General features: G+C 39.2%; 1 protein-coding gene across 1 annotated transcript in view; it reads left to right on the top strand.

Annotated features, from left to right (window-relative positions):
• LOC120634463 overlaps positions 1-15,322 on the top strand; it is a 37,453-nt gene that overhangs the window by 5,027 nt on the left and 17,104 nt on the right. The window contains exons 3-12 of the mRNA XM_039905067.1: positions 1,689-1,767; positions 2,251-2,382; positions 3,543-3,615; positions 4,341-4,483; positions 4,895-5,018; positions 5,613-5,780; positions 6,540-6,722; positions 7,685-7,834; positions 8,708-8,807; positions 13,993-14,057. Of these exons, the coding sequence (XP_039761001.1) occupies positions 1,689-1,767; positions 2,251-2,382; positions 3,543-3,615; positions 4,341-4,483; positions 4,895-5,018; positions 5,613-5,780; positions 6,540-6,722; positions 7,685-7,834; positions 8,708-8,807; positions 13,993-14,057 (1,217 nt within the window). The remainder of the gene's footprint in view (positions 1-1,688; positions 1,768-2,250; positions 2,383-3,542; positions 3,616-4,340; positions 4,484-4,894; positions 5,019-5,612; positions 5,781-6,539; positions 6,723-7,684; positions 7,835-8,707; positions 8,808-13,992; positions 14,058-15,322) is intronic.

The following is a 15,322-nucleotide window of genomic DNA, read 5'->3' on the forward strand; positions in this document are numbered from 1 at the left end:
AGTGTACCTGCCATTTGGTATTCCATTAACATCGTTGTCCTACCTTCCTTCTCTTTCGTCCCTTTCAATTGTTTGGCAATTTGGGCAATGTTTGTGTGATGAGCATTATTTTTTTTGCAATGTTTATCTGCATATTATAAGTTATAATGCATAAAAATATTGGAGCTAGATGGCGATATGTATATCATTATAGTAAATTATTAAAAAAAAAAATCATAACCTCCAAAGTAAGTAAATATAATAAATAAATATATTACGATAACGCACACATCGCCATCTAGCCCCAAAGTAAGCGTAGCTTGTGTTATGGGTACTAGATGACTGACGAAAATATTTATAAATAATATAAATAAATGCTTAGAATATACATATAAACACCCAGACACTGAAAAATATTCATGCTCATCACACAAACATTTTCCAGTAGTGGGAATCGAACCCACGGCCTTGGACTCAGAAAGCAGGGTCGCTGCAAACTGCGCCAATCGGCCGTCAGTAAAGTAACCAAGTCACGTTAAGGTCTACAAACAGTTCACCTTATATTAACATAGAAACAGAATGTTTGTCTTTAACACCAGACAGAAAGCGTGTACAGCTCAGCATATTCCATACATTATATATTATTCACGAAAAAAATGGTGCCAACTTAACAAACTCCAAATAACAAAACACTCAATTGTTATGACTAAAATTAGTGTTATTCACAGAAATATAAATGAGTTGATCTTAAGACCATAAATAAACTCACTTGACAGAAACTGCATCAGACCAAACAGCATCGTCCTGTGTGAAATATAATGATATATTACTAAAAAACCTATTAAAGGTACCAAGCTTATTTACCCTGAAGGACATCGTGAAATACAAAATATCCAACGTTCTAATCCCGGGTGATTTTATTTGAGTTTATTTTGTAAACAAAATACATGTGGCATTGTTGTCTTGAGGAAAATAAACATTAATGAGAAGCTGGGGTTAAAACAGTCTATTTTAATAAATGGTGTCAAGAGCACAGATAAATAAACCGTAATTCTCTAAAAACGTTTGTTAATGAGTAATTTGAATCAAAATCGTACCATAACAAGTTGAACTTCGGCTAAAGTACTTGTATCCGACAAACAACAAAACTGATTCGGTGAAAAGACTAAATCAGTGAAGCAAGAGTTTAGACAACCAGGTGAAGCTATATTGAAAATCTAACAATAAGGGGATGAAAATGGGGGGGCGAGGTTATAATTCATTAAGGGGCGTATTCATATAGTTTTTATTTGGTGACAAATTGCTTCAACCGTAATTTTTACCTTTACTTCACAACAAAGGAGACTTTAATGCGAATTTTTTACCAGCCAATATACAAACGCACGAGCATATTGAGTGTGGAGTGTTGCCTCAAAGAAACCAAAAACAATTTATAACCCAAAAAACCTGACATAAGTTACAAACAGAGTTACTGCCCGGTTCAGTAACTTTTCCAAAAAATTACTAACTGATCATCTTCCTACAAAATGTATAATTTGCCTATTTAGTAGCAAATATTGTATGCAAATTAACCTCGATTAGCGCTTGTCAGAAAAGTTATTGAACAGGGGTACAGAATATCATAAAGAATTAGGGGTCTAAGTTGAACTATTAAATTAACTAATTGGAAAAAGTTAACATCCAGATTAAAAGGTGCTTTTGGTTTTCAGGAAGAAAGTAGACTGCGAAGGTGGAATTGATCTGGCGACCAGTTCTAAAACTTGTTCTTCAATGAAAGACACGGGAAAAGTAAGTGAAATTCTCTATTTGTAACATTTACTTCCTCCAGTTATTAGCTCGTACGTTTATATCGATACTCTGCCTATTACTGTTTATGAGACACAACCCGCTGACAGACAGCCAATCTGTCTGCCTTATTCGTCATTAGTCCTGTTCGGGTACGGATCTCTAACAAAACTGACACAAACCCGGATGAAGAGAGCAACTGCTAGCTATTGTAATATTCATCATCACCATATTCCACTGGCACGCAGAGTGAAAAGGTTTTGGGCCCTAATCCACCGTGCTGGATCGAAGTGCGGATTGGTAAACTTCAATAATTACCAAACCATTACCAAAATGAAAAACGCAAATAGGTCCAAAAATTTACTGGTGTGAACGGAGTCGATCCCCCGAAAGGGAGTTGGAAGTCTCAAATTCAAATTATTATGTCCAGTCAGGGGTGGGACCCTGCTGCACCAGGGTTTTCGTAATTTGGCTAAACTGTTTCAGAGATGCTGCGACCAGTGCATGTCCGGGAAAGCAGTGGGGAGGACGCGAGGAGCTACCGCCTGCACAGCGCTTGTGAACGGAAAGAGTGGAGAGCAGCTGTTAGCTGGAGACGCGTTCACCCAGTGTTGCAAGGTAGCCATCTTTGAGAATTGCAGTGCTGGATTAGCCATGTAGCTGGATTAAGCGGATATCGAATTCCTTGCGTCCATTAGCGCGTGATACCTCGCACATTGTCTGCGATTACTGCTGTCATGAAGACTAAAACGGATGTCGATGTGATTTCTGATGAATAGAAGAAGATCATACGCGATTGTTTGGAGTTTTGAGAGACGGCGTTCGGCGTTAATGAAGATTTTTTTTCGATTTATTATGTTTTATATTTTGAATGTTGGTTAATGTTTGTTTTTTTTCCTTTTTGTTGTATTGTTTTTTTTTAAATTAGTGTAATTTTTTGTGGCTTTTAGTGGCTTTTGGTCGTTCTATTTAATAATGATAATCGCACATCTGCGCTGCCGTTGGCATTGAGGATGGGGTTTTGCACAAAATTTAACTTTACAATTAAGTATTAACATTCAGTTGCAATAATTCGCGATAACAAGGAAAATCTGTACGGTACAATTTATAATATCTTCAATCTTTTCACTCCACACTTCACAGCTCTTCCAAAATAGTACCTACTCACGCGCTCGGCTCGCTCGGACAACGGAGCATTGACTTTTGCAATATCTTTATTCCTAATGAACAATCATTGCCAAGTAACTTTTAGCAACTGTTCATTGTAAAGTCAATATTTCCTACATCAAGGGTAATCGCCTCATTCTCACTTCGCGTCTACAAACTTTTTGTATAACCCTTATTCTTTAGAATAGCTCAAAATTCATTTATTTCAAGTAGGCCTAATAAAGCACTTTTGAAATGTCGAGTATGTCTATTTCTGGTGACTCAGAAGGCAGATTCTACCGAGAAAAAGCCAGCGCGAAACTTAGCAGTTGCTCTTTTCCAACATCATTTTACAATATTACAATCATTGTTCATTGTAGTCTTTCATTGATACAACGAGTGTCCTTAAATTTGTCCAGACTTAATCACGAGAAGTCTTTTTGTATGTGCTATTTTATTTTATTCTAAACTTCAATACCTAATGAAAATCAAGGGCGTTCTGTTTATGTTTACTGCTTGCCTCTCGCTGCCAATATCAGGCAATAGTTTATTACGCTTAGAAAGACCATCATTTTATAGATGGCTTGTTGACAGTCATCGTCCGTAAATAAATATAATTTTGTCTGTTTTAGAATGAAGTGGAAAATAACAGCAGAGCTCCAAGCCGCAATACTACAACAGTATCCAAAAAACTAACGGAATACGGTACGTGTATTTATTGACTTTTCTGTTTTGTTGACCTCCGGGAAGAAGTATTATATGATCCAAAATTCTACACCACTAGCCATGTGTGTCATAGATAGGTGGTAAAAACTTACCCACTGCATTGTTGCTCTAGTTGTTAGAATGTTCTACTACGATTCTTGAGATCCTGGGTTCGATCATCATGGGCAAGATTTTTTAGGTATTTAGGAAAAACGGTGGTGGTCACCCCCATGTCGCGGAGAGCACGATAAGCTGTCGTTCCCGATTATTGTCACGAAAAGGTACATATATATGATACAAATCGTTAAAGCCTTGTTAAACTTGTTTTGGAATAGCGTAGAGGCTCTACGCTCTAAACCTGTGCTATGAGACCTTTCTCGTTCTGAGAGGTGACTCGTGCCGTGGTAATATTTAAATAAATAAATAAATATACTACGACAATACACATCGCCATCTAGCCCCAAAGGAAGCGTAGCTTGTGTTATGGGTACTAAGATAGCGGATGAATATTTTTTTATGAATATAATACACAAAAATACTTACAATATACAGATAAACACCCAGACACTGAAAAACATTAATGTTCATCACACAACCATTTTCCAATTGTTGGAATCGAAACCACGACCTTGGACTCAGAAAGCAGGGTCGCTGCCCACTGCGCCACTCGGCCGTCGATACTGATGATGACGATGAATATTATCAGTATTTTCTATCAATTACAGATTTATCTCCAATGGCTTCTGTGTGTGAAGAATATGCGCCTAATGAGCTGTGCGCCCACCATTGCATACCGATACCCGGTGCCTATAAGTGCGAGTGCAATCCAGGGTTCATGCTGATGGCTGACGGGAGGAATTGCCGAGAGGTAAGCTAATGGCGAATGGAGAGGGCTTTACTGGGAGTATATCTACGTGATCTTATCAGAAATGAGGAGATCTTTAGAACAACAGACTCGCGAAGCAATGGGCACATCGATGGCCGTGGGGGTCCCAAGGTGCTGGAATGGCGAAACCGCACCGCAAAGCACATTGTTAGTAGACCCCTGACGAGGTGGACCAATGACATGGATACGAGTCGCAAGGTGCAAGCGGCATAAAACCGTGGTATTTAGAACTCTCTACAAGTTAGTACTTACCTGAGACACATCGCTACTCCCTTTGATTCATTATATTCTTGCTCTGTGAACTTTTTTTAGCAATAATTTCTCTCCTAAATACACAGTCTCTTCGGGGAAACTAATGTATGTAATATCCTTTTATGGCTCCATTTTCTTAAGGTCACGAAGAACAGGTGTAAGCCACACAATCCGTGCCAACACAAATGCAATGACAATGGGGTCAGCGTGAAATGCTCCTGCCGGCGAGGATACCAACTCATGGCCGATGGAAAGTCTTGCGAAGGTATGGAGTTAATAGCTTTTCTTTCAGTTAACCTGCTAACGTTCAGGGTACGGGTCTCCTCTCAGGATTAGAAGAGTGTAGGCCGTAGTCTACCATGCTGGCCAAGTGCATTGGTAGACTTCATAATGCTTTAAGAACTTATTGAAAGATATTTTATTTCTTCACTTTTAAAGCAAGCTGACCTGGTTTTCCGGATTATAAATAAATAAATGAATAAATATACTACGACAATACACACATCGCCATCTAGCCCCAAAGTAAGCGTAGCTTGTGTTATGGGTACTGAGATAGCTGATGAATATTTTTTTATGAATATAATACACATAAATACTTATAATATACAGATAAACACCCAGACACTGAAAAACATTCATGTTCATCACACAAATACTTTCCAGTTGTGGGAATCGAACCCACGACCTTGGGCTCAGAAAGCAGGGTCGCTGCCCACTGCGCCACTCGGCCGTCAAATTATAGCAATTAAGCTTAGTGCCCATTACATATTATGTATTTTCGCAAACTAACAAGCTTCTTTTCGCAAGCTTCTAACTAATATCTATGTAACAACCTATATTTTCCTCTAAATTATTCTAGATATCGACGAGTGTGTCCTGGATCCCCCAGTATGTCTTCCGAACACAAAATGCTTCAACATCGTCGGCTCATACAAATGCATTCCGATTAAAAATGGAAAAAGCAATGTTGATAAAGGAAAATGCCCTTCTGGATTCACGAAGAATCTCGCGAATAATGCTTGCGATGGTAAGATATCTATCGAAAATTTGAATATCTGTTTCGGAAGGACACTTTCCGATAACCACCTGAGGGGTTGCAAGGGGGGCTCTTCTCATGGCGAGCGCGAAAGCTCGCCATGAGAAGAGCCCCAGGGATCGACGATATCGGGGGGAAGGGGGACATCGAGCCGAGGGTGCCTCCTTCGAGGACTCGGGCTCGGTTCGATGCCAGTCGGACTTGGTGGACTTTTGGACTGTATTATTTATAGTGGCTAAGTTCGAATGCCCTCATGATCGTGGAAGCAACGGCAGCAATCGGGGCCTAGCTCGGTCACGAAGGGTGCTCGCCTTTATGCCACTTATCGGAGTCCTAGAACTTTACTCGGAAGTCGTAAACAAAAGGAACGATCTAGAAACGTTTCGAATTATAACTATTTTGAATATGACATCATCTTTTATAATCTGAATTTAAAGTCAGTTGAACATCCATCGATGCGAACTATAATTTTTTTAATGGAAAAAGATCATGAAAGCATATTGCATCTTCACATGCTTCTTCACACGGTATACAATATATTACAATATATTATCGAATCGATCGATCCTTTACAATAAAGGATCGATCGATTCGATCTTGGAAGTTCTAAGTAGCTAGCTGTATTCCTTCAATGAATCTGTATTCCAAACTGGTGATATGGGCACAAATAGATAGATTTCACTTTACAAAGACTAAGTATTTTGTACTTTGCAGCATTTATGGATAAATCCGGGTGTTTGTTATTTACAGATATAAACGAATGCAACCTACCTAGTCCGCCTTGCCCAAGCTATATATGTGAAAATACCATAGGAGGTTACAAATGCGGTGGCATCTCTGGTGACCCCGGCAGCATGCCCAGTAAACCAAAAACGCCGGTAGAAGATGGATGCCCCCCCGGCTTTATAAGCGGCTTCAATGAGGAATGTGAAGGTAGAGTATACTCTAAGTTATGTTTTAAGGTTTCAGACGTTGGAATCGAAACTCTATCTCATTCATATCCGTTCTCCTGCTGTGAGTCCTGTCTACAAAGGTTGACTGTAAGAGATTGCTTGCGGAAATAAGGCCGCCTTCGCATGTCTTGTTGACTGTATACTCCTGACTGTTTCTTTTCCTGTATAAAGTGTTTCTTCTTCTTCTCATTGTTGGTTTAACTTATCTCATCATTTAAACCTGTGTAAATGTCTCGGACATTAACCTTGAGACTGATTCATGGTAAAATTTAGACGACAATTCAAGAAACACTGTTTCTTACATTGCTGCCATGTGGTCACAGCAGATCAGATTTCTGTTGTCACCACCCCTTTTCTTACCACGGAACTAAGGGTATATCACGGAAAACGGGTAGCAGCGTCTTTTGTGCTACTAGTTCCATCTAGCGCAATCACTTTTGGGCTATAATATTGAAATATATCGTATTCACAAACACAAATAAAAATTATAAAATATAAAAAAGCAATGTGTCATCTCTTGTTTCAAACGTGTCTCATTGTAATATGGACCTTTGAAAAAGTAGTTCAATCTACTTTTTCAAAGGTTGCAACGTTTCCTACTAGATGAACCTACAGTCGCTATAAGACTGATGTGAAAGGCATATACTAATTTCGGCATCGACGGTAGGAGTATCGCAGCTTAATTGGTGAAAGCGCTCTGGCCGCGATTGCCCGAGAGTCGCAGGTTTAAATCCTGTCGGTTCCGAAATTTTTTATATGCATTTTAAATTTATAAAATAAGACTATATATATTGCGAACCTACTGTAAGAATACCTATTTGTTAAAATTTTTCACGAAGCGATTCGCGTGATCCAAGTTTATATATTGATCGTACTGTATTCTAATCTACCGTCACCTTATGGCACAAGTGAGTCCAAGTTCCAACACATGTTAAATTGCAGATATCGACGAATGCGCTTTAGGCAAGGACGACTGCAACAAAATGTCGCAGTTCTGTATAAATATACGCGGTTCCTTCCACTGTCAAGACAAGGGCTCCAAGCATTGTCCACCGGGTTTCAAAACTAACTCCATCACCAACAAATGTGAAGGTATGTTAAGTTTTTTCAGGCTTATGTATAAGCAAAGAACGTTTAATCATTTCGGATAATGTGTTTATTATGTAATTCGTGAGATTTACTATATGAGATAGAATTTTAAATAATAAGTATTTTATTATATTATGTTGAGTCGATCGTTATTGTTCCGATCGTCGTTTCAGTCAACGGTCTTCTCGCGAAAAGCTTCGACCAACATCTTAAGAAGCTTTCGCTTGGTTGTTGGATCAAGGGTCGGAAAAAGAAGGCAGTAGTCCTTGAAACGGCGCGTATTGGGAGGAGCTTCCTCACTCTGGTGCCCTGACCGCCGGTTGCTTGGGCATTCAAAAGCCCCGCAAGCGGAGGGTGGTTTTTCAAAAAAGATGAAAATCAATAAATGAAAGTATTATATTCAAGAACGAATCCGCACTGGGCCACCGTGGTGGACTACGACCTTAGCCCCTTCTTATTGTGGGAGAAGAATCGTACTTTGTAGTAGGCCGGTAATGAGTTGATATGATGATATTCAAAAATGAGTTTCAGATATTTTACATTCTTAGTTTAATAAAGAGTTACCTAAGGAGTTCAACTATAACCTAAATCTCAACTTTAATAACAATAAGATATTGACCCTTATAAAGGAAGAAATTTCATACCAAGAAATGCCGTAGTCATGTGATATATTCCGCAGGGATATCATTTCCCTGTAATTTCCTATTAATCTCCTTCAAACAGTCATTGATAGCGACATTAGCGAAGATGACCGCGATCCATGCAACTGGGTAATATTTCAACTCCACGATAATATTTTATAAAATCCTATTATAAAATATTATCGTGGTATGTACCCGTTGAACTATTTTTAAGAAATTATATTTGTTATTTCAGATATTAACGAGTGTGATGACGGTCAAGATATCTGCAGACCGGATCAAATCTGTGTCAATGTACTAGGAGAGTACGACTGTAAGGCAAAAGTTGATTCAAGGTAAGATTGATTTTAGAGACTTTTCGGTCGATTAAGGCTTAAAGTAAGTCCTAACTAACTTCCCAGTAAAGGATTGGAAATTGATTGAAATTTGATCTGCTTTGAATCTGCTATTTCAAATAATATGACGGTTTTACAAAACAATAAAACCGATATTATGTGCCGAGAGGGAAAACATACAGCATTGATGTGAAGAAGCAGTTAGTACTTTACCGATTGTCTGCGGTCTATCTATAAACAAAGCAGTTCATCTTACCGATATAGATGGCGCTAGTGTCTCACCCAGCAAGGTAGCGGGTACCCGCTGTCACTTTGAACGTCATAGTTTCCACCAGGAAGAACTTCCTGCAATGCTGTATGTTTTCCCTCTCGGCACATAATATCGGTTTTATTGTTTTGTAAAACCGTCATATTGATGTGCCTCCGGAAAACATACAGCATTGATGTGAAGACGTGTTTGTTATCTGCTGGTGAAATGTAAACACAACGCTATGATGAATTAATATTTAATCAGGATTAAGAAATTAAGTGAGAATAATAGTTAATTATTCTTATTTCTTTCTATTATCTAATCATATTGCAATAATTAAATACAAATAATTTATACACATTATGACAAAAATAATTTAAGTGCTGTAAGAATCAGCGCACATATTATTAAAATTCAAACTGGATTAAAGGTACCAAAAAATAAGTTTCGGTTATTTATAGGTAAGTCAATCTCACGACAGTAATGATTAAAAAATGTTTCTGATGATCTCCAGTTACCCCGAGACAATATATCGTCAATTGGTTGGTTATCTGACCATCCTAAGGAAGCTACTGCTGATCTGCAGCTCCCTGGGGGTGCATTAATGCCACTTTGCTTAAGAACCGTACGAACCCAGTTGCCTATTACTGTGCGCGATGCAGCTTTAGTTTTATTGCAGACAGTAATAAAGAGATTATCTAAGCCCTCAACTTCCAATCTCCTTGACCTATTTTTCTCTATCAAAAACCTGACCAATGTTACTGGACATAAGTTTTTATCATTATGTTTTGAAAGCTTCCACGCAGATTGTCGATAAGAGTGTGTGTCAGTCTTTGAGCCAAATGCTGGTATTAAGTATATATTATCCCCGGAGTCACAAAAAAAATCGCTAGAAATTTTTAGCAAAGTTAGGTCGTGAACCCTACGTCCCGAGGCTAGCAAAAGTATAGTAGCGGTTCGTCTAGATATTTCGAAAAGAGTATCTTTAGGTGGGTTAGATGAAAGCCACTCAAGCACGACATTTGGGTCCCATATGAGCGTTAGTCTGGGAGCTTTAGGTTTAGCAACGCTGATTGCCTTAAGGGCGTGTTTTACTATAAAATTTGAAAATGATTGTTGTTCTGCATGGGGACCGCAGAAGGTTAAGACAGCTGATTTGTGTACGAGAATGGTACTATAAGATAGATTTTCATGTAAAAAAAGATTTATCAAAAATTTTGCTACTTCTGCAGGCTGAGGAAATTTAGGATTTATTTGGAGGCTCTTGCACCAACTTAGCCATCTTTTGATGGCTGGTAAGTAGGTACATAAGGTAGATTGCCTCCAACTGTTTTTTAATAGGTCTTTTTCCCGAGTAGACCAATCTTTTATTTGGCTACCCCACCCCCAATTTTCCAGACTTTCAGGGTCAATGTCTGCACTTGAGGCGGAACCTGTGACGTCGTGGCATCTATCAGGGTCTCGTTCAGGTTCTGTAATTCGTGTGGGTGATCTAATGCCCTGGATTTCAGATCTTGAAGCCAAAAAGCTCGAGGCCATTCGGGCGCTACTATCAGGTATACCCCAGTCGCACTGTTCAAATGTGTTAGTACTTTTGGCAATAGATTTGGAGGAGGAAACACCCACGCTAATTGGTGTCTCCATGGTCTGCTGAAGGCATCTATATAGTTTGCTGATCGATCTTTGCAGTCTATTGAGACGTAGTTCTTTACTACGGCAGTCTGTTTTGTCGCGAACAGGTCGATCTCGGGTCTCCCCCATCTTATAAAGACCTCCCGTGTAGCCTGAGGAAGAAGGTGCCACTCTGCGGGCGGTTTTCCTCGAGACAGCTTGTCCGCGATTATGTTGTATCGTCCTGGAAGGTAATGAGCAGATAGTGTAATCTGAAACTTGTCTGTTATGTTTAGGAGATCGAATGTTAGAGTCAGTAAAGCGAGTGATCTCGTTCCCCCCTCCTTCCGAATGTATGCTATGAGCGTTCGGTTGTCTGATTGAACTAAGACGTGGGATCTTCGCAGGGTCCTTGTGTTGCTTGTGATTGCCATTATAACTGCAAAGAGCTCCTTTTTGTTGCTGTGCCATGCTTTTTGCTGAGCTGACCAGGCTCCTGACATTAATTTCCCGTCTAATTGGGCACCCCAACCCCAATCTGAGGCATCCGTGGCCAGGAAATGGGTGGCAGGTTTTTGGAGAGATTTGTGGCTCTGCACCACCATATCATTTCCTGTTCCACGACTTGTGGAGTGAACAGTTTTAGTCGAGGGCGGTTCCTGTCGAAATGTCGCAGGAATATTTGGATGTTGCGGCAATGAAGTCGGCCCCTGGGAATCACAAAGTTGGCGAAATTTAATTGCCCCAGCAACCGTTGCAACTCGCGGAGACTGATCCGACTCTTCAGTAATGAGTCTTTTAAGGCCTCGTTGAGAATATTTATCCTTCTCGTAGGCAAGGACATTGAATTTGCTATGGTCTGCCATCGAATACCCAGGTATTCTAGGTCTTGCGTGGGTGTCAAAATCGATTTCTGATAATTGATTTGCCAGCCCAAATGTTCCAAGTGCCTCACGGCTTCCGCAGCCTGAAGACATAACTTGGATTGGTCTTGGTGGACCAGAAGGAAGTCGTCTAGGTACACTAGGACTCGACATCCCTTCGCACGGAGGGTTTCCGCAACCCAACATGTTACAGAAGAGAAAAGGTGAGGTGCTGAAGCCAGACCAAAAGGTAGACATGTCATCTGATACAATTGGTTTTTGTAGCTTATTCTCAAAAAAGGTCGATGAGATTTTGCAGCCGGAATGTGAAAGTAAGCCTGAGAAATATCTAGTTTTATCATCCAATCTCCTGGTTGTAGAAAACTTGGAACTGATGCATGAGAGATCAGACGAAACTGTTTTGGTTTCACAAATTTGTTTAATTCGCGAAGGTCGAAGATCGGACGCATCGATCCATCGTTTTTCTTTCGCAGGAAGAGCTTGGAGATAAAACTGGGCGATTTTTTGTGAGCAATTTGTAGTACACGTTGGTCCAATAGATCTTGTATCATTAGAGTCATGGCAGATGATGGTTTGGTTGCATATTGACGCATTATGCTTTTGGTGGGCATTACCAGAGGAGGTTTCTTGTATAAAGGTATTCGAAAGCCCGTTATTATTGACATTATAAACTTGTTTGCGCCCATCGCTTGCCACCGTTTTTTGAACATCTTTAAATACCCTCCCCTGAAATGTGTCGGATAGTCACTTTTTTGTATCCTTGTTTCGAAATGTAGTGTTTTTATTTTGTTTGTAACTCTCATTTTTACCCTTGTATGTATGTTGTGTCTGTTGTTTTTTGTAATTATCGCGAAAATTATTTTTATTTTGTGTTTGTGCTCTTGACGTAGAAGGAGTTGGTTCTTTGTATTTTCTTTTTAAGTGTTCTCTTATTTTAGGTGCTTGTGGCTGTATCCAAAAATGTGGGCCCCCAAGGGATTGAATTAATGTATTAAGAGTTGTTTTATCAAATAAGAATTCCTCACTAGGAGGTATATTGTTAAGAGCCGCTTGAATACTTTTGTCCGAGATTTCTGCTATTAATCTCCTACGCCTAAGTTCTATACATTCGGCCCTTTTGCCGCAAACAATTTGTAAAGTTTGTTCTGATAATTTGTAAGACGAAGACGATTTGCCGAATGCTTCGGTAAATTTACTAAAAAGTCTATCAGGGTTTAACTCAGCTGGATTTTTGTGCGCCCAATCAATAATCCCCTGCAAGCCGAATTGTAACAGTTCTCTCTGGTGTAGCAAGGCATTGGTGGTTGCGGCCATGATATCCTCAGTAGGTGCAAGGAAATCTTTTCCCTTATTTAGGGAGCACATTTCATCGTTAATTTTTAATTTGCAAAACCCTGGTGATGCCAGCAATTCCGCTAATGTCTTTTTATAACGTATATGTTGCCAAGTGGGTGATTTAAAATGTTGTAATTCCATTAATTGGCGTAAACGTTTATCGTCAGCTGGTTTTAGGACTTTTTTCTCGTCAAAGTCGGTCTTACAAAAGCCTAGATCCAAAGATTTAGATTTAGCTGTAGACGGATTAGTTAGAAAATCGCTATTGACCTCATTAGATTTCTCAATTAATATCTCATTTTGATGAGCGTTTAAGTTAGAAACACATGGTTGATGCATTATAAGATTTGTAAGAAAACTCACCTGGTTGTATAACGCATCGATCCGCGGATCGACCGTTACCTGTGAGTCTCGTTTAAGTTTCTTTCGTCGTGGCCCCTCTTGTTCCTGCTCGCTGCTGGAATCGCTGTTGGAACTTGAGGTTTCTTCTTGATCAGGGTCCCTCTCCGGCGCCAGTGAATCCGAAGCTACTGATTGATTTGTTTCCGCAGCCTCATCGCCAACGTTCTTGCACGTGGGGTCCATTACGCGATGTAGCCAAAATTCCCCCACGATCAAAAATATGAACTATTATCACTGGATAACTATATTTCTTAAAATATTTTGGTAATAACTTTTGAAAATGAAGACGGATTAACGATATAATATTAGATTCGACGCGCATGCGGCGAAAGTACACAAAGCTATGACGTTCAAAGTGACAGCGGGTACCCGCTACCTTGCTGGGTGAGACACTAGCGCCATCTATATCGGTAAGATGAACTGCTTTGTTTATAGATAGACCGCAGACAATCGGTAAAGTACTAACTGCTTCTTCACATCAATGCTGTATGTTTTCCGGAGGCACATCAATACACAGATTATCCACAAAGTTGGTTGTTTACGGTTCGATATGCTTGAAATGAAACTTGGCAGTGATTCAAAAATTGGACGTGAATTGAAAGTGAATTCAATGATTTAAAATGCTAGAATGCTTTTTTTAATGCTAAAATTACTTATAGATGATATTGTATGTTTTAATAGTATATTTTCCAAACTGCTCTAGGACAAGCAGTAAATATGAGTGTCCAGATGGCATGAGAAAAAACAAAGCAAATAGTTTATGTGAAGGTAAGTTAATTTTAACTTGTTTGATTACCATTCTCAGCCTGTTAATGCTGAACATGGGTCCCGTTTACTTTTATTTATTTATTTATTTATTTATTAAACTCTTTATTTGTATACCACAACATTTAAAATGTAACAAAAACAGAAACATCGAAAGAAGTAGTAATACAAAAGGCGGCCTTATCGCTTAATAGCGATCTCTGCCAGGCAACCTTAGAATTAGGAAAAAAAAAAGAAGAGGAGAATAGACTGCTGGTGGTACAAATATTAAAATACATACATGCAAATAACTACATGCCAATACATAAACTAGTGTGCACAAATAGATAAAAAGTAAATAATATAATAAATAAATAAATATAAAAATAAACTAATATATATAATAACAACACTTACATAATTAAATACTTTAACATACAATAAATGAGTAAGTACATATATACATACTATTAAAAGTCGTTACCAATATATAAGGGCCTTAACTGCTCTTTTAAATATCGCCAGTGATTTGGATCGTCGTATGCTCAATGGAAGCGCATTCCACAATTCCACAGCTCGTACGCTAAACGAACGCTTATAAAATTTTGTCTTATGATAAGGCATACACAGCGTCAGCGCACGGCACGATCTTACACCAGATTGCTCACCAAGAAAAGTGAACTTCTCTTTTAAATACGAGGGAGTATTTAGATGAAATAACACACAGTACAGAAGAGAAAGTACATGCATATCCCGGCGACGACGAATAGGAAGCCACTTGAGTTTTTGTCGAAATACGGAAACATGGTCATATTTGCGAAGGCCAAATATGAACCGAATAGCCAGATTTTGAAGACGCTCAAGTTTATTAAGCTGATCCTCGGTCAGATTAAGAAAGCTTGCATCCGCATAATCGAGAATAGATAGAAAAAGAGAATGTGCTAGCATAACTTTGGTCGGAATTGGAAGAAATGATTGCAGCCTTCGCAACGAGCTCATCGCCACAAACACTTTCTGACTCAGCTCTTTGACATGCACTGTCCATGACAATTCCCGGTCGAGGTATACACCAAGATCTTTCACAGAGTCACAAAAAGGAATAGCGATGCCATTATAAATAACAGAAGGAATGCTCAGCCAATCAACCCTCGCGATCATTCCTGAGCTACCAATAACGATAGCTTTTGATTTTGCAGGATTGACCTTTAGCCCATATTGCCTGCTCCACTCAGAAATTGCAGCCATATCATTATTTATAGCTGCAATAGCAGAACCAAGATTTTGAAGGG

The sequence above is a fragment of the Pararge aegeria genome, chromosome 24 (genome assembly GCF_905163445.1).
Source record: "Pararge aegeria chromosome 24, ilParAegt1.1, whole genome shotgun sequence".
Lineage (NCBI taxonomy): Eukaryota > Metazoa > Arthropoda > Insecta > Lepidoptera > Nymphalidae > Pararge > Pararge aegeria.